Here is a 16,164-nt window from a genome sequence, read left to right on the forward strand (position 1 = left end):
CGACTTTCGCTCTTTGTATACTTCCATACGCTTCGCATTCACTCAAAGTTAAATTAACTACGTATTCTCGTGTTGGTATGTGATCCACATTTATTTTCCTTATCAAAAATAAATAATCGCGTTCAAGCACAACGAACGCGTTAAGTGTAGTCTCCTCCAGTCTCTCGATTTCCCCGTTCGCCTTCGACGATCTCTTCTCCCTCTCCGCTCAGTCGTTCTGCTCGGTGGATTTCAGCATATTCGCGAAAAATCCAGCTTGCCGATGCATCAGATCCTGCGGCGCGCCGTCCTCGACGATCGCGCCCTCGTGGAAGACGATTATTCGGTCGCAGTCCAATAACGCTGCCGCGCGATGCTGGAAATTCCATCCAGGGTAAACTTAATTATTTCAACGGCTTTCTTTCAATCGGCTTTCGTATTAAAAGAAAAGCTATCGCTGCGAAGGGCGGAAAATCTGGGAAAATAGGTTGGCTTACGGCGATAGCAATCACAGTTTTGTTCTCGAAAGCAGTCGCAACCGCTTTCAAGAGGGATTTCTCGGTGGTTGCGTCGAGCGCGCTGGTTGCTTCGTCGAGGACCACGATGGAGGACTTCCGGAGTATCGCTCGCGCCATGCAGAGGAGCTGAAGTTGCCCGGATGAGAAATTTTCACCTCCCTCGCGCACCTCGACGTCTGTTCCCCAAAAAAGTCATTTTTATTCCGTCGCTAGACATTTATCGACGGATTCTCGACGTTAAGAATCCACTCACCGAGTCCTTCGGGATGCGAGGCAACGACGTCCTTGATTTGCGCCACTTCCAGCGCCTCCCACAGCTCTCGATCTTCGTGATCCGCGAGGGGATCCAAATTTTCTCTGAAAACGTTCGCGATAGGCTCTATATTTATTAGTTAACCAGAGTAATTATAACTGTATTAACTATGTTAGTTACCTAATCGTGCCACTGAACATGATCACATCCTGAGGAATGACGGATAGCCGCGAGCGTAGCGTAGTCAAGGGAATCCGACGGACGTCGACACCGTCGATCATGATACGGCCCTGAGTGATCTCCAACAGTCTAAAAAGCGCCATCACCGTGGAGGACTTTCCGCTTCCGGTCCTCCCGCAAACACCAATCTGTGGAGAACGTGGTATAGACACGATTCTTTCAGAAGAAGCAATTTTCGGCGTTAATTCGGCATATTAACACGTTGATCACGCTGAGTCGTCCGTACATGCGTGACAGTGATTTTCACTGAAAAACTAACACTTTTGCTGCGGACGAAAATAAGTAGCCGTTCGCTGGGAGCTGCAATTCTGATATTTCTTTTAATGAAAAATTCTTACAAATGTTCTAGTATGATTGTTTTGAAAAACATATACTTGTGGTAACTTATTTTGTATATAATATGATTGCCGAACAGAAAATAATAAATACAACGATATATTTTCAGTTGGACGGACATGTGCGTCATCCGCAGCGAAAGTGTTAAAGAAATTCGTTTTGAAAGTGAAGCATCGGAGAAAATGAATTCGAACGAAATTGATAAATTTTGACGAAGTTACAAAAATTTAATCCTACCAGTGGTTTTCAAGAAATTTTGTCTGGCATTCGTGTTAATAAAAATAGAAGGAGGATCGAGAAGCTGTCTTCTTATCATTCTTTTTTATTCCTAATTACCTTTTGACCCGCAGGGATATACAGACACAGATTCGAGATGACTGGCTCCCTCTGCGAGTCGTGTCTCAGAGAAACGTTCTCGAAGGTGACTTCGCCTCTGTTAGGCCAGTCCTTGGATATCCGAAGGCCTGGAAAAATTAGGAGAAATTAAAGATGTTAAGATAAATCTGAAAGAAACTACAAGTAACGAAGAGTTAATTTTCGACCGGTTCCAACGGATCGTTAGATGTTTCTAAAGGACGGATCGAATAATATACCCTCTTGCTGATAGTTCTCGACAGGGGCGTAGCGATAGGCAGAGATTCGCGCGACGCTGCCCATGTACATCTCGATCTCCGCTGTGAATTTCACCACCCAGTTTAGGTATATCGGTACCAGGAGGGTGTAATTAATCGCTAGTCCAACCAGTGCAGGCGTCACGCGACTAGGGTACAGCTGGGCCGAGATTATCGCGGCGAACGTTGCCGTGACCACTATCACGGCACCTAGGTAGTCCTGAAAGGTGTCCACTCTAAACATTAGTCGTGATATCGGCGCGTAACGCTCGAGTCGCGACAAGATAAATCGGCTGTCTCCCCGATAGCCATTGGCTAGGCAATGGAAAGAAACGCTTTTACGTTTCGAGGGGTGGTCTTGGACAGCAAATTAATTTTGTTTCGACCCCAGTTACTTCGAAAGTGTATCTTTTACCAGGGCGATGCCTAGCCATCGACTGCTCGCGTTCAGAAGCAGAAACGCGTTCGTGTTGGCATCCAGGCACACCATCGCTTGGTCCATGAAGCGATTCTCTTGCTTCGAAGCTCTCAACGTCGCCAGGCCGCTGAGGGTCTCGGAGAAGTGCGTAGCGATCGGCCATCGAGTACTGGAAATGGTACAGACGATTAGGTTCCTCTTTAACAACGTTAATCGCCATGTCATCCATATATGGGCGACAGTGCCTTTCGCTCAAGAACTAAAAAGATCAATCCCGAAAGTTAGACATCAAAGGAGACGAACATAATCGAAATTCATGAATTTTGACGTAGTTACAAAAATAAATAATATTTAATGTTAGCAGAAATTTTCAAGAATACTCGTTTGACAGTTGACGTGTGAACCTTCCCAGGAACCCTCGATATACCAAGAAAATATGTTTTTGTTCGAGCTCGTAGCTCGCGCAAGTGTGTAGATTAAATAACCTGGTCCAGGATTTGATTACGGTACGAAGATGAAATAATGGCGCGCACCTGCCGTCCAATCTCTGCAGATGCCTCGCGCTGCGTCTGTAATACCTCTGGACGAGATAATAGGCTCCGCAAGTGGGCAGAGCAGCGACGAGGAACCACGGCGAGATGATGACGTTCACCATTATCGCGGAGCTGCACAGCAGGACGAAGAACGTCAGTCTTTGGATCGACGTGGATATTTTCTTTGGAAAATAAGGACAGAATGTTATTCCTCTACAGAGAACGCTGGATAGCTGGTTGTTTATGCGGCACTGACTTTGTCGATGACGCCCGTGTCGGCGCTGAATCTGTTTAAAATTTTGCCGACAGGGTTGCGTTCGAAGAACGACATGGGCACCCTCAGCAGCCTGGAAATCGCTTCCTCGTGTAATTTTCTCCTCGCTCTGGCCCCTGTCCACTGGCCCACGACATTGCATACGAAGGATAGGAGTATGGAGCTCATTGAAAGGGCTATGTAGACCTTGAAGTAGAACAGGGTCTGAAACGAAGCGGAGCAACGTGTTCCAGAGCTTAGTTGATGGTTAGCTAGGAATAGAATTTCATCTACTCCCAGAGGAAGCGTCCTGTCACTGCGCCATTCGATTAACTCCATCGGTTACATAAAAATTCCAACCTTACTGACGATTATTATTTCGGCTATTCTTTCTTATTCATTCTATACACCGTTAGAAGAAAGCTAAGACGACCTAATTTCTTAGATGTTAATGTTGTAACGGTAATGGAGCAAAATGAATCGTACGAAATTCAATAACGTAACATTAGACATCAAATATCGCGTATGTATTACTTATTAATGAAATGGAAGAAACTTTTGGAACAATGCATCTGTATTTATGCATTCTACGATACTTATTTGAGTTTATATCATAAAGGTAATTTTAAAAACATTGTATGTAAACATTGTTATTTCATCGCGTTTCTCTAATCTTTCTTTTACGGAGTTAATCGATTTGTGCAACGAACGGCTTGATCGTTAATCGATTCGTGAATACGAAAATAATATATTTTGTAATAGAATCGAGGGATGATTTAACGTAATTTGAGATTACATCCTGGTCTTCCTGGTCGAAGCTCTCCTCGTCCTGGTCCGTCCATCGACTCAGCCAAAGATCCGTGTAGACTCGAAGGATCTGGCAGAAAATTGCCACGCCTATGTAAATCAAGCCTGGTATCCAACCAGCCGCTTTCGAGTAATCGATGCACGTAGTCCTGGTGACCACTCCGCCCCTGTCTTGGTACTCTTCGCGTTCCTCCGCATCGTGGCTTTCTGTAAACGAGAATCTTTCAGCATTTTTGGTCTACTTCTCGAGCAAGTTCGTTCAGATCTTGTACCAACTTTCTTCCCTTTCGTCGGGTTCGTTGGTTTCCGTGGAGTTCTGCGACAGCAGTCGCCTGTCCGGGGGTTGCTCGCTCTCCTGATGTTGATTGGCTCTGAGGTAATTTAATTTTTAGTATGGAGAAAATGAAAAAAAAAAAAAAATCCTAATGGTGTACTTTTCGAGTAAAACTAGTCTTTCTTCGCGTGGACAAATAAGGACACTCTCCCTAAACGACATTGTCGGTGGTTTTTAAATTTTGTGTCGTGAATTGTGGACGCCAAGGTTAAATCGAATATCTATCATACTTTTTAACGCTGTAGTGAACTTGTCTGTTGGAACTGCTCGGTATCAACCTACGCAGGACGCTCTTCTCCTTGTTCGACGAGGATTCGTCAGGATGTACGCTGACAATTCTGCGACGATAAGTAAAAATTAATTACGGATGAAATAATTCGTAGGTCGGATAGGAAGAACCAACCTGCCAGAAAATATTTGCCTGAAAACGCCGCTGGATTGCCCGTTATCGAAAGTATTGTTCCGCTTCCTGAAACGAGCAACGCGTTTAAAATCGATTCGATAGAAGTGACTCGAAAATCTGGATTCAAAATTCTGTACCTTGGAACGAAGTGTTGACTCTCGAGTATCGTCGGAGTGCTGTTCTGTCTGAGAACAGGCGGCGGTCGTCTTCTGGGCTGAAGGCTGGACGACCTGACGGCGTTCCCGTGCGACTTGCACGGTTTCTTAGCGATGTTCCACTCTTCTTTGGGCACCGGCAGGTCCGTGAGATCGGGGGCCAGGTACCTCGACCCGGAAAGAATAGTTCGTCGCATTCTCAGTGGCACGAACACTGGTGGATTCTAAAGAAGAAGAATTCAGCCTTTCGCTGCACTTTTTGAAGAATCTCCAGCCTTTAATGCGCGATATGTTTTATATTACGGAAACAAATACGAGGCATGATACTACATTCTTAAATGATTTTGCGTTGTCTAGACCTGGCCATTTTGTATTTCGAAATTGTTAATAAGAAATAATACTAATAAGGAAAGCCTTTCAATGAATGAACGGCTCAATTATAGCTTGAACTAATCGGAGCAACGAATTGGACGGAAGAAAATTCAACGAACCACGTGAGCGTCCTGATCGGTGATCCACGATCCATCGCTGGCCTGCTTGTTCCTCACGTTGATACCGATTCTGGACACCAGCCTGACCAGAGACCACCTGTCCTTGGCAGTCTTGCAAGCGCGACGTCCATCCGTTTGCCTCGTCGCCGCCTTTTTCCATTCGCTCGCCAATTCTGGATCCGAATCCTCGATCGCTGATTTCGTACCCACGGCTCGAACACGACAACCGTCCATGACGATGACCTAGACGTACGCGACGGTCTACTGTGTATCCTCGTTACGCACGCGTTGCTTTAAATCGATCTGCGTACCTGATGAGCGGTGGACAACAATTCCAATCGATGGGTGACCATGATCACCGTGCGCCCGTTTCTGAGGAGGAGCTTCCTGACGCCTTGATCGAAGATCTGTCGACCTACCTGGTGATCCAACGCTGACAGCGGATCGTCCTGAAAACGTCATAGTTGGAATCATAGAAGGATGGTGGTTGGCCGAATTATTGCGATAATTATTGCGAATCCGACGCAATTGAAATGCGATAATACTGTCTACGATGTTTTTGCCAACCAACCATGACGACGACGTCCGCGTCGCTGTAAAGAGCCCTCGCTATGGTCACTCTCTGCTTCTGCCCTCCGCTCAAGTTAATCCCCTTTTCGCCAATTCGAGTCAGATCGTGGCCTGGAAGAATGTCGACGTCAGGTTGCAAGGCGCAGGCCTTCAACACGTTTCTGTATCTCCTGGATCTGTAGGGTGATCCGAAGAGAATGTTGTCTCTCAAGGTTGCGTTCAACAGCCAGGGCTTCTGGGCCACGTACGCGATCTTCGAGTCTCTGTGTCCAAGAATTTCGTTTATAAACATTGATATAACTGGAGTCAGTCCTATAAATATTCGTACCATCTAGGTCTATCGACGAAATTTGCCTAAATTAAACGATGGGTTCGATGTTTCTTGAACAAACGTAGAGGGTACAAATATTTATTCAAGCGACTGTATGTGTATAAATATAATAGTTAAAAATTTGGAATGGAAGTGGTGGCTATGAAACCTTTCGGGGAGCATTGAATTCAGGATCGACTCACTTGGCCCACTCGATGGTCCCAGTCGTGCTCTGGATCTCTCCCAACATCCCCAACAGCAGGGATGTCTTACCACTGCCTGTCTTACCTACGATCAAAGTCAGCTGGCCTGAAAAAACAAATTGAGATTCGTTTCTTTAGTTCGGAAAAATCAGTTTTTCTTCCAAGTCGAGTCTCGTCCGCGTTTCTTCTAAGATCAAGATCCTTCTAGAATCAAGATTTCGTTCGAATTACTTAAACGACGAAGCGCGATACTCACTGCGTGGAAAGCTGAGCCCAGAGATGGACAGTTGGCATTCGTCCGTGCCCCAAGAGAACGTGCAAGATCTAATTTGGAGCACAGGGATCTCTGGGTCCTTTTCGAACACCGTATCCGCGGAGGAGCCCATATCGAGCTTCAACTCCGTCAGGCAACATGGCTGCCCATCCTCTTCGTCCTCCTCGATATTGTCCAGCGATCCGAAGGTCGTGGTGCTGGGCACCTTCGTGGCTTCTACCTTGAATCACATACGATTCGAACGACTCCTGAACTGCCTCGACATCGAAACTCTCTACTCTGGTGTCTTCAGAGAAAATCGACATACTCACAGGACCCTCGTCGGCGGAGTTCGTATGGGAGGATCCGTTTTCGACTGTATCCACCTTTTTGTCGCCAGGATCCGGGAGAACGTTCACGATCTCTGGTAGCTGAAGAAACTCTTCCATCCTGACCGTGGAAATCTGAGGAAAACAGTGTGAAACGAAAAGAAATCGTGTTTGAATAACAGCGTTCGACGGAATTGCTCACCATGGCGTTGATGATTATGGGGATCATCACGGGGAAGATCAGGAGAGGCACGGTGAGCTGGGAGAACAGAGCTAAGCTGGCGAAAACGTTTCCAGCGTCCAGGCTTCGTTCTTCCAGCCAGAAGTAGGCGGCAAAGGTGAAGAGGGTCATGAGCACCGACGATGCGTGGGTAAGGAAATCTGATCACAAAAAGTCAGGATTACCATTGGCTCCGACGTTTTCAATCAATCAAAATATCGAGCTTACTGATAAGGGTCCAATACAAGGAATCTCTGTCCAGCATCGTCAACTCGACGTTCCTCGTTTTCCTTATCTTCCTCTCGAAGATGTCCTCCCAGGCTCTGAGCTTCACCAGTCTCATCCCTTGAAGAACCTCGTTCACCAGCCGCAATCTGGCGTCGCTTCCTTTCTGAAGAACATCCACTCGATTACGTAAACCTTCGTTGCTAGGTAGAAACAGGAAATGAAACTAGGTGGACGTACAGCGACGAACTTGAAGTTCTCCGACATCTTTTTCCCGAGCACCAGCTGCACGGGTGTAACCATCACTATGCAACAGAGGGCACCGATGATCGCGCTGACGCCCAGTTTCCCGTAGAGAAGGAAGATTATGGCCGTGATCTGAAAGCAGCGACCTTGTATTTCTTTCGAGAAGAATTCTCCCGAACATCAACTAGAAGCCAAGAAGTTCTCGACGTGCCGATCGTTCGAGCTTTGCGGAGAAACTACCTGAATCTTAAGTCTGAAAAGGCTCCTAAAAATACGATTACTGTCTGCAGGTTCGTCCCTGATCTACCAAGAAGATGGTCTCGAGACGTAAACAGACCTCTCGGATGTTTCAACGTGATCTAAAGACGTAGCGAAGTCCATCGAGTCGTTCATTTACCTTCAACGGGATGGCCCAGGTGTAGTGTCCTATCCAGAAGAAGCTCATCACATTGTAGGCATCCTCCGATATGAGGTTCGTCAGGGTACCGATATCGCCAGCTCGATAGGACTTGTGCTGCTCTTTGTCCTTCTCTGCACGTGGATTCTCCTCCTCGTCGATGCTCCACGAGCACAGACGCAGGGCTTTATCGTACAGCAACGCCTGCGAGCGCAAAATTGAAGTAAAAATGCTAGTTAAAATTCGTCCACGAGTCGGTCTGGCGTTCTGCTTCCATCTTAACCAAAATGATTTGGTTTGGACGAAATGGGGTCCACGAAATATCGTCCCGGATGTTACACAAATGCTACTATGAGTTGGGTATTCGTGAATCCGTCTACAATCCTTATTTTCGGTTTTCGTCGTCATTTCGTGACTTCCTAAACGAACGAATCTCGTGACTCGAATCGCTCGTTTCGTCGACCATTTCGTTCGACCTGAACGAAATGTTCCGTGGCGATCTCATTCGGACAAACCAGGGCTTTACCTGAAGAGCAGTCTTCAATCGGACCCCCTCGACGCAGAGGATGTGAGTGGAGGCCTGGCTCAGAGTGCTCTGCAGAAGGGCGAAGACGAACACGAGCAGACTGAGGAAGTAGCCATTTTGTAGTATCTCGGAGAACGTCATAACGCTCTGAAAGATGATCAAGGGTTCTGGCTATTAGAATTCATCGGTAGTCGACCAAGAGAATGTAGATCGTAGATTCGATACCCGAAAGGTTCTGTGATTGGTGGTTCCATTTTGAGAGGCAGAGACGTAGTCCAAGATCCTGGAAATCGTCAACGGACCAACTAAGGTGGTGGCGTCGCCTAACAGCTTCAAAAGACCTCCTATGACGAATGGCCTCCATATTTGCTTCCAGAAACATCGCCAAAGGGACAGTCTCGCATTTTCTTTCTATTAAAGAAAATCGTTTCATCAATTCTTTCAACGATTATTGAATTAGTCTGCTTGAAAACGCTTTAGTCTTCCAGTACACGAGTCTGGAAGTTTATTTACTCTCCACTCTCTTTGTTTCAAAGTCGCCTACAAATTCTATAATAAGAGAATAACGTTTCCATTTCCCACAAATTGACGTCTCCGTCGAGTTACCCTGTGTTTCTGGTAAATTCTCCGAAATTTCTCAAATTGCGTCCCGGTGGTCTCCTCTTCGGGAAGTTCCCCGAGGTCGTGCGCTTCCAAAGGTGAGCTGTACCCCTTGGACAGAAGGTTGGTCACCCAATGGAAGGTGATCCGGTCGAGGAAAGTAGAATCGGAGTGCCTGTAAACGATCGACGCTTCCTCCGTTCGTCTGATGAGGTACCGCCGCCTTCGTCTGGTCTGGACAGAGAGTATCGTAGACTGATTAACGGCGTCGCGTTAATGCTATCTATTTGCATGCTTCGTCGAACGACACGTACGCGCGTTGTTACTGGGTCAAGGAGCCGGGTGTGCACGTGAAATATATTTGGAGCAAACGCAGGCCTGGAATCTCGCGTTTACCAGCCATCGAAGACGGCTGGGCGCTCGAATGAGCGGGTACTTAACGTGATTATAATTAGACGTGAAATATGCTGTCTGGTTCGCGGCCAATTCGAGTGCCCCGAGTAGGAAATGTCGCCCGTTGAGAATTTCCTGATAGAGTCGATGGGCTCGAATGAAACAGAAACCTTGATGAATTTTTAATGATAAACGTAATATCATTCAGAGTACCAGATCGCACGATTATTGCATAGGAATAGATCAAGGAAACTAATAGTTCGTCAGCTGAATGGCAAAGCCTTGCAACCTAAATTCCAATGAAAGAATCGAAGAACGCTTATCTAAATTGCAAGCACAAGGAATCGTTGTTTTTTTGTCCGATGCTTTCACGAAACTAAAACGAGTCCGAAGTCCGCGATCTATTTTCGCGATCTGGTTTAGATCGTCGCGAAAGAAACGTAGCGTAACCACTCGATAAGCGCGACTCTATGACCGGGTCGCGATAATAAACATTATTATTCAAACAAACCGAGCAAATGTAAAACAAATGTTTGCGCTAGGTTACTGGGAATACCTCTCTGGCTCTCCTCGATAAGGTCGTAACGTCTTCTCGTTAATTTCTTTTTCCTGATACTTTCCGCGGGAACAGCTTGGAACCGTGTTTCCAAGAACGACTCTCGCGTCTCGAGATTAGAACGCCGTGATTTTCTGTGGAACGCTCGGGTGATACGCGAAGCGGTATCTTTATTTTCACGGGGTACCGAGCGTGCGTTAAGAATTTCATATTTACTCCATGAAAATGAGACTTTATTATATATAATTTAATATTTAATAATTCTGTTCGAGGAATGCGGGGTGGTTTTATTTGTATTTATTTAATTTAGGCGCCACTGCGGATCGTTTCGCCGTCGTAATTATAGTAATTATTGATATGGCTCACCGTGAAATAAAGCGTGTAAGAATCCAAGATGGCGAAGGAGCCGCATAAAACGGCGGTGATGGCCGTCGTCGCGAATCGAACGTGTTGGATCGACAAATCGTACCTAAATGGAGCATCGAAAGATTGATCGTAATTAACTGGAAAAAAAAAATAGCAAACGAAGAATTGTCAACGAGCCTCTTATCTGAAATTAAAAGGAATGGTTTACAGAGAGCATTCTTTGCCGGTGACACAGCTACGCCGCCAGAATTTTAATTCGGTGATCATAATTGTGGCCCCGATAAATAGCTTACTCGATTCGTTCCTGTCGTGGAATTTCAATGTAAACAGAGTTCGAAAAGTGATTCCTTTGTTTCGAGCAGGAAGAATAGCTCGCCTCGTGCAAACAAACACTTTTAAAAAATAATTATCGAAAGTTAAAACATATATCACGGTTTGCCAATTCTCTGTAATCGGTTCGTTTGAATAGCAAATCGTTAGCTCGTAACGTCTACGTAATTGTTTTCCGTTATCTCCGTTTTTCGCTCTGTAGAAACTAACCCAGACAAAGCGATGAACTTCCACGCCCGCGACAAGCTGATCGCAGCTAAAATTCCAGCCGTGAAGGCAGTTCCTAAGCCACCGTTGATCTCGGTCCTCCGATGCAGGATCCAGCAGGAGACGACCGCCAGGATCGTAAAGATCGACGAAAACGAAATGGTCGTCAGAAAGGACTCGCAAGCCTCCAGGGAAAGCACCAGCAGGACCGACATGCACAGCAATGTCCTGGTTGTGTGAAACGGAACAAGTCCGTTGGAGGCTCTGAACAATCAAAAAATTATTTTTGTTTCGTTCCGCTTACCAGACACCCTATTCTTTGAGAAATTGCATTCGAACAGTTTCAAATTTATATTACAAAAAAAAAAAAGAATATAGTGTTCTTCTGAGGGAAGTTTGGTAGGAAGTAGAGATTGAGAAACACTGATCCAATCAAACCAGGCTCGAGTCTCGTCGTTTGGAGTTCGGTTCGTGATCGATCAATGCGTCGAGGAAACACGAGATCCAGAAAATCCAGAAGTTCTCAATGGTATCTCGTTAAAAATCGCGAAATTAATGTCCGAGTAATTGCAAACGCCACATGTTTATGAAACGGGAACTCGATTTTTCGCAGGATGCGCGAATACGGTCATCCCGTGTTCAAAGAAATTAATTAGCCGTACGTGTAATAATTTATCGTCGCGAACTTGTCGCGCGACAACTTCCACTCGTTCGATCCGCAGGCGTTCCTTGATCCCTAGGAATTACTCGTGGATCAAGGGTGTGTTACTCGATTTTGCATCTCTCGTAGTTTCTTTGCGACGAATTTCTTTAACACCTTTTCTCGTTTGCAAATTTGAAAAAAAAAAATAGAAATTCAAGTTGCCGATCGAGTGAGCTACGTTACCTACGGCGGCGAACAGGAAACTACGACTATCGATTTTTTAGCGAGCTCGCTCGGGGGATAAACCGGGTGTTCACCTTGTTCTGTTCGATTACGATTCATCGAACGACGCGGCGTGACGCAAACAAGTAAAGAGCGCGCGGGTGCGCGAACACATGTTGTAAGTTATGCTGTTAATTAATTCGAGCCTCCTGTAACACCGTGGTATTTATGCTTATCGAGATCCACGATGTTTTCATTTAAGCCTGCTTCTACAACCCCTTCTGTTTACCCTATCGCTTCTAATTTTTCACTATTCATAGTTGTTGCGAGTATTCATAGTTGCATTTACATAAAATTTACTGTTCAGTTACGAATCTAGTTCCACGGTTAGATTGAAGCTAAGAATATACAGTTCTTTATATAGTTAAAATTCGTTTCGTTATAGAGACGACGTCAGGTGTCTAAAATTAAGACTTATCGAGTGATTTTTCACCTTTTTTGTTCCAAGCCTCTGTGAGCAATTCTTCTTCGCAATGACACTTAAGAAAATAGTAACGTTTGCTTAGTCTGTTGCCGGTGTTGAACAATTTTTAGTGGCGGGTGTGGATGTTTTTAGATCGACAAAGGTGCGGAGAATTGAAATAACGTAAACCGAAATGCTACTTAAAGAGCCGCGTGAAGCTGGCCCTCAAATATTAAAAAATTCAAAATCTTAGCAAACGGTTGCCCATCAATGCTCCGTTGGAATTTTCGTTTAGCCCGTTTTAGTTTAAAAATTATAAGCGATACAATTTTGAGGGAGCCGACTTGACACGTTGGCAAAATTGTATTGCTTATCATTTTTAAACTAAAAACGGGCAAACGAAAATTCCAAAGGAGCATTGATGGGCGAACGTTTGCAAAAAGAAAATTTCGATCTTTTAATATTGGGGAACTTCACACGACTTACTTAAAGTCTTAAAGTCAGTTTAAAAATGACGAGCAATACAATTTTGCCAACGTGAAGTTGGGTCCCTCAAAATTGTATCGCTTATAATTTTTAACTTAAAAATGCGGAAAAATTCCAACGGAGCATTGATGGGCGAACGTTTGCAAAAAGAAAATTTCGAATTTTTTAATATTGGGAAACTTCACACGACTTACTTAAAGTCTTAAAGTCAGTTTAAAAATGACGAGCAATACAATTTTGCCAACGTGAAGTTGGGTCCCTCAAAATTGTATCGCTTATAATTTTTAAACCAAAAAGGGGAAAACGAAAATTTCAACGGAGCATTGATGGGCGAACGCTTGCAAAAAGAAAATTTGGAATCTTTTAATATTGGGGAACTTTACACGACTTACTTAAAGTCTTTAGGAATTCCCGAAGTTTCAATTGGGATTACGGTCGATTAAACGAAACGCTTCGCGTTCGTTTTGGGATGCCCCATGATTCACATTAGGGTTAACGTTCTATTTTGAACAATTTGCTCCAATTAACAGGGTTGGGCGTTTCTTCTGACGAACCTTCGTCGAGACTGGCTCGATAATCTCGAAAATTCAACGCACGAGATATTCTTAAAGCGAGCGTCCAAATTCTATGATTTATATATTTATTCAACTATTTACAGAAGAATTCATTCGAACTACTTTCACTTTCTAACGATAAAACACATCTTTCCTGTAAAGTACCACCGCAGACTCTACCCAGTTCCCATTCACGATTGTTACCGTCTTCTATCGGTCTCGACCAAAGTCTAATTTCAGTAAAGGAAGAAGTAAAGTATCTCTCTACCCTCGAGTACCATCATCGACGGTGCGCAGTTTACAGGAAAGTTCCTCGATAAGCTGGAGCTATTACCGTCCTATCGCGAAATTGAAACACGCTTTGTCGTTTCTCGTGGGAACTTACTTGCGTCGTTTGGCGCACTTGCGGCAAAGACAGGCGATCAGAGCGACGAGGATGGCGATCGCCGGTACGCAGAGGTTGACAATCTCGATCAGACAATCGTCGTTGGAGTCGTTTTCAGCGACTCGCACGATCGTACCGTTCTCCATTCGCCATGTCCACACGATCCGCCTGGTGGCCCTCGGCAACACGCGCAGATATTTGCTGCCTTTGCAGAACTCCATTTTAACCGGGCTCTTACTCTCGTCTAAGCCCTCGGACACGACTCGCGCGCATTTTTCTGCCGATCACCTGAAAATATTGCCCTCGTGTTCCTTTCCAGACACCGGTCACCTCGCCATACCGAAACCTACGCGTGTCTTTAATATTCGTGTACCTTGTTGCACGTACAAAGCTTGGAGCACCCTCTGATCTGCATAGAAATCGAGCTTCCTTATACGTATATACGCCTCGTTCAGTGAAAGTTACGCAATTTCGAGGACATTGATTCGATGCAATTTTTCATTTCTATCGTGTATCGATAAATTCTCGCTTCAAGGGAGTCGGTAACGATTTACTTATTTCAACGATCGGCGGTTGCTCCAAACTTACGTCTTCTTATTCGACTTTTCTATTTCTACGTCTCGCTTGTTATTTTTAAAAGAGATCCATTCGCGCGTTCGTTTAACCAGATTCAGATTTCTCTTGGAACGTTTTTCCCTCGCACCGTCTCAATTTATTTTACTTTCGGAATTAGAATTTCCAGAATTCCGCAAACACGCAACGACTTAATTTAACACCGAGGTGTGTTTACAGTAGCTTCCGCGAAGTACATTTTTCGCGAACGCCAGGATTTGTTTTTATCGACGCTCGAATCGTGACGTAACGACTGGCTCTCGGAAGATCACCTCTAGCCAGGCGTAGACTTCTCAAACTTTTGTTCGAACGATGAACAACGATCCATAGAATTTAATTATAGAAATCGATACAGCTCGAAGAGTTAAATATACCGTGGCTCGTTCGATTAAGCATCGAGCTAATTTTTCATCGAACTCGAGCGTAAGAACGAGGCGCTGAATCTCCCGAAGTTGGAGTATTAAAACTAGACTTACGTACGTGTCACTGGTCGGAATTCCTCGACGCGTTTGATTACCATAATTTATGCGACGAGTTGCTTCGTTTTTCTGTTATGTCACAGTCCCGTCGCGATTTACGTTCCGTTTCCTCGTGGAACGGATCACTTCCGAGGCGCGCGTCGCCCTGGCGTCTCGACGGTTCGATTTCACGTTGCTCGCTCCTGGTCTGGATCAAACGCGGTCCCCATCGATCATTCGTCGAGGACGACGATCGAGAAGATTATTCGTCGCGGTCTCGTTCGCCATGGGTACAGGCCCAATTAGTATTCCGATGGGCGAACCGTTACGTCTGCGCCGCGAACGAAATCAGAAATAACACCTGTTCCTCGGAAGAGTCCGCCCGATAGACGATATTAACATATTTCCACGATTGCGTGTTCGGGGGACTCGTCGACCTGTCTCTCGAGTTCCCCCTTCCGAAAACGCGGCTCTTGCTTCATGAATCGACGACGTTAGCGTTTCCTATTCATTCAGCAGTCACGTTTCTTTCTACTTTTCTGCGTTTAGAAGACAAACAAGATAGCACGACGCTATTACGTCGCGATAACGTTGATATCGTTCAGAGATTGTTCTTACAGAGTAATTTGCATCGCAGAGTACTCGATGAAAACCTTTTTATCCCAAAATTATTAAATTCAAGTTCGAAAGTATCTTTACTTTATTTTTAAAAATTGTTTTCAGAAACCTTTAACGAGTGGGAATGGAGGTCTTCTTGGTTCTCTTTGTAACAGTCAAATTGAACGAGGAATACAAATTTCCAGGGTTATTATTAATAATAAAAACGAAGGAATCCCTCGACTTCTTTCCCGAGAACAAATCCGATGCACTCGTTCTTAATTCAGAATAGAATCCAGATCTGACAGATGTGCGTCGATAGGAGATTCTAGGGTGCTCGCGTTCCGAGAGGGCGGGAACCACTTGTTCGGTTTTTCGAATCAGTATTCCTTGTCACGCACGTGCGCGCCGATCGAACGGAGAGTCGAGTACGCGTCCTTTCCGGTTGACGGCCCGCGGACTACTGACAGATCAGAGCCGAATGCTCAACAGTCGAATGGTAATCCCATGTGCGCGATGACTCACTGCTGAGAAAAAAGATCACGGCTGGCAGCAGACTCTTCTTTCACCGGAAACGTAAGCCACGTCCTAGAAAAGCGGATTCCTTCGAGCGGTCTTGGCTCGAACTCTTTTCTTGTCTCGTGACACGTGAGCTTGAGGGATTCGTAGGCAGACGTTGACA

At 45.2% G+C, this 16,164-nt stretch overlaps 1 protein-coding gene across 2 annotated transcripts; it reads right to left on the reverse strand.

The window, feature by feature from the left end:
- Positions 1-64: 64 nt before the first annotated feature.
- On the reverse strand, positions 65-15,927 carry LOC128880738 (ATP-binding cassette sub-family C member Sur). 2 transcript variants are annotated; one of them, XM_054131121.1, is made up of 31 exons: positions 14,908-15,927; positions 13,816-14,103; positions 11,066-11,326; positions 10,526-10,628; positions 9,217-9,444; positions 8,836-9,021; positions 8,611-8,757; positions 8,085-8,288; positions 7,682-7,819; positions 7,445-7,607; positions 7,199-7,377; positions 7,000-7,131; positions 6,671-6,908; positions 6,415-6,520; positions 5,903-6,164; positions 5,643-5,780; positions 5,332-5,574; positions 4,823-5,064; positions 4,686-4,751; positions 4,513-4,620; positions 4,225-4,319; positions 3,938-4,155; positions 3,145-3,366; positions 2,889-3,070; positions 2,353-2,524; positions 1,920-2,157; positions 1,663-1,790; positions 931-1,118; positions 751-854; positions 477-673; positions 65-355 (listed from the first exon to the last, which is right to left on the reverse strand). In XM_054131121.1, the coding sequence occupies exons 2-31, from the start codon at positions 14,034-14,036 to the stop codon at positions 209-211; spliced, it is 5,256 nt and encodes a 1,751-aa protein (XP_053987096.1). In that variant the 5' UTR covers positions 14,037-14,103; positions 14,908-15,927; the 3' UTR covers positions 65-208. The 2 variants fall into 2 exon arrangements, with proteins under 2 accessions (XP_053987096.1, XP_053987097.1); XM_054131122.1 differs by having other exon boundaries at positions 14,904-15,927.
- Between the last annotated feature and the right edge of the window lie 237 nt (positions 15,928-16,164).

Source organism: Hylaeus volcanicus, chromosome 8 (assembly GCF_026283585.1).
Source record: "Hylaeus volcanicus isolate JK05 chromosome 8, UHH_iyHylVolc1.0_haploid, whole genome shotgun sequence".
Taxonomy (NCBI): Eukaryota; Metazoa; Arthropoda; class Insecta; order Hymenoptera; family Colletidae; genus Hylaeus; species Hylaeus volcanicus.

What these genes read in the sequence shown, in the direction of transcription:
- LOC128880738 (XM_054131121.1), bottom strand. Translation starts at nt 14,036, where the DNA reads ATGGAGTTCTGCAAAGGCAGCAAATATCTGCGCGTGTTGCCGAGGGCC. An exon ending in GATTGAAGACTGCTCTTCAG is followed by an intron (nt 8,289 to 8,610) that starts GTAAAGCCCTGG and finishes TTGCGCTCGCAG; the next exon opens with GCGTTGCTGTACGATAAAGC. An exon ending in CCTGGGCCATCCCGTTGAAG is followed by an intron (nt 7,820 to 8,084) that starts GTAAATGAACGA and finishes CGCTGCTTTCAG; the next exon opens with ATCACGGCCATAATCTTCCT.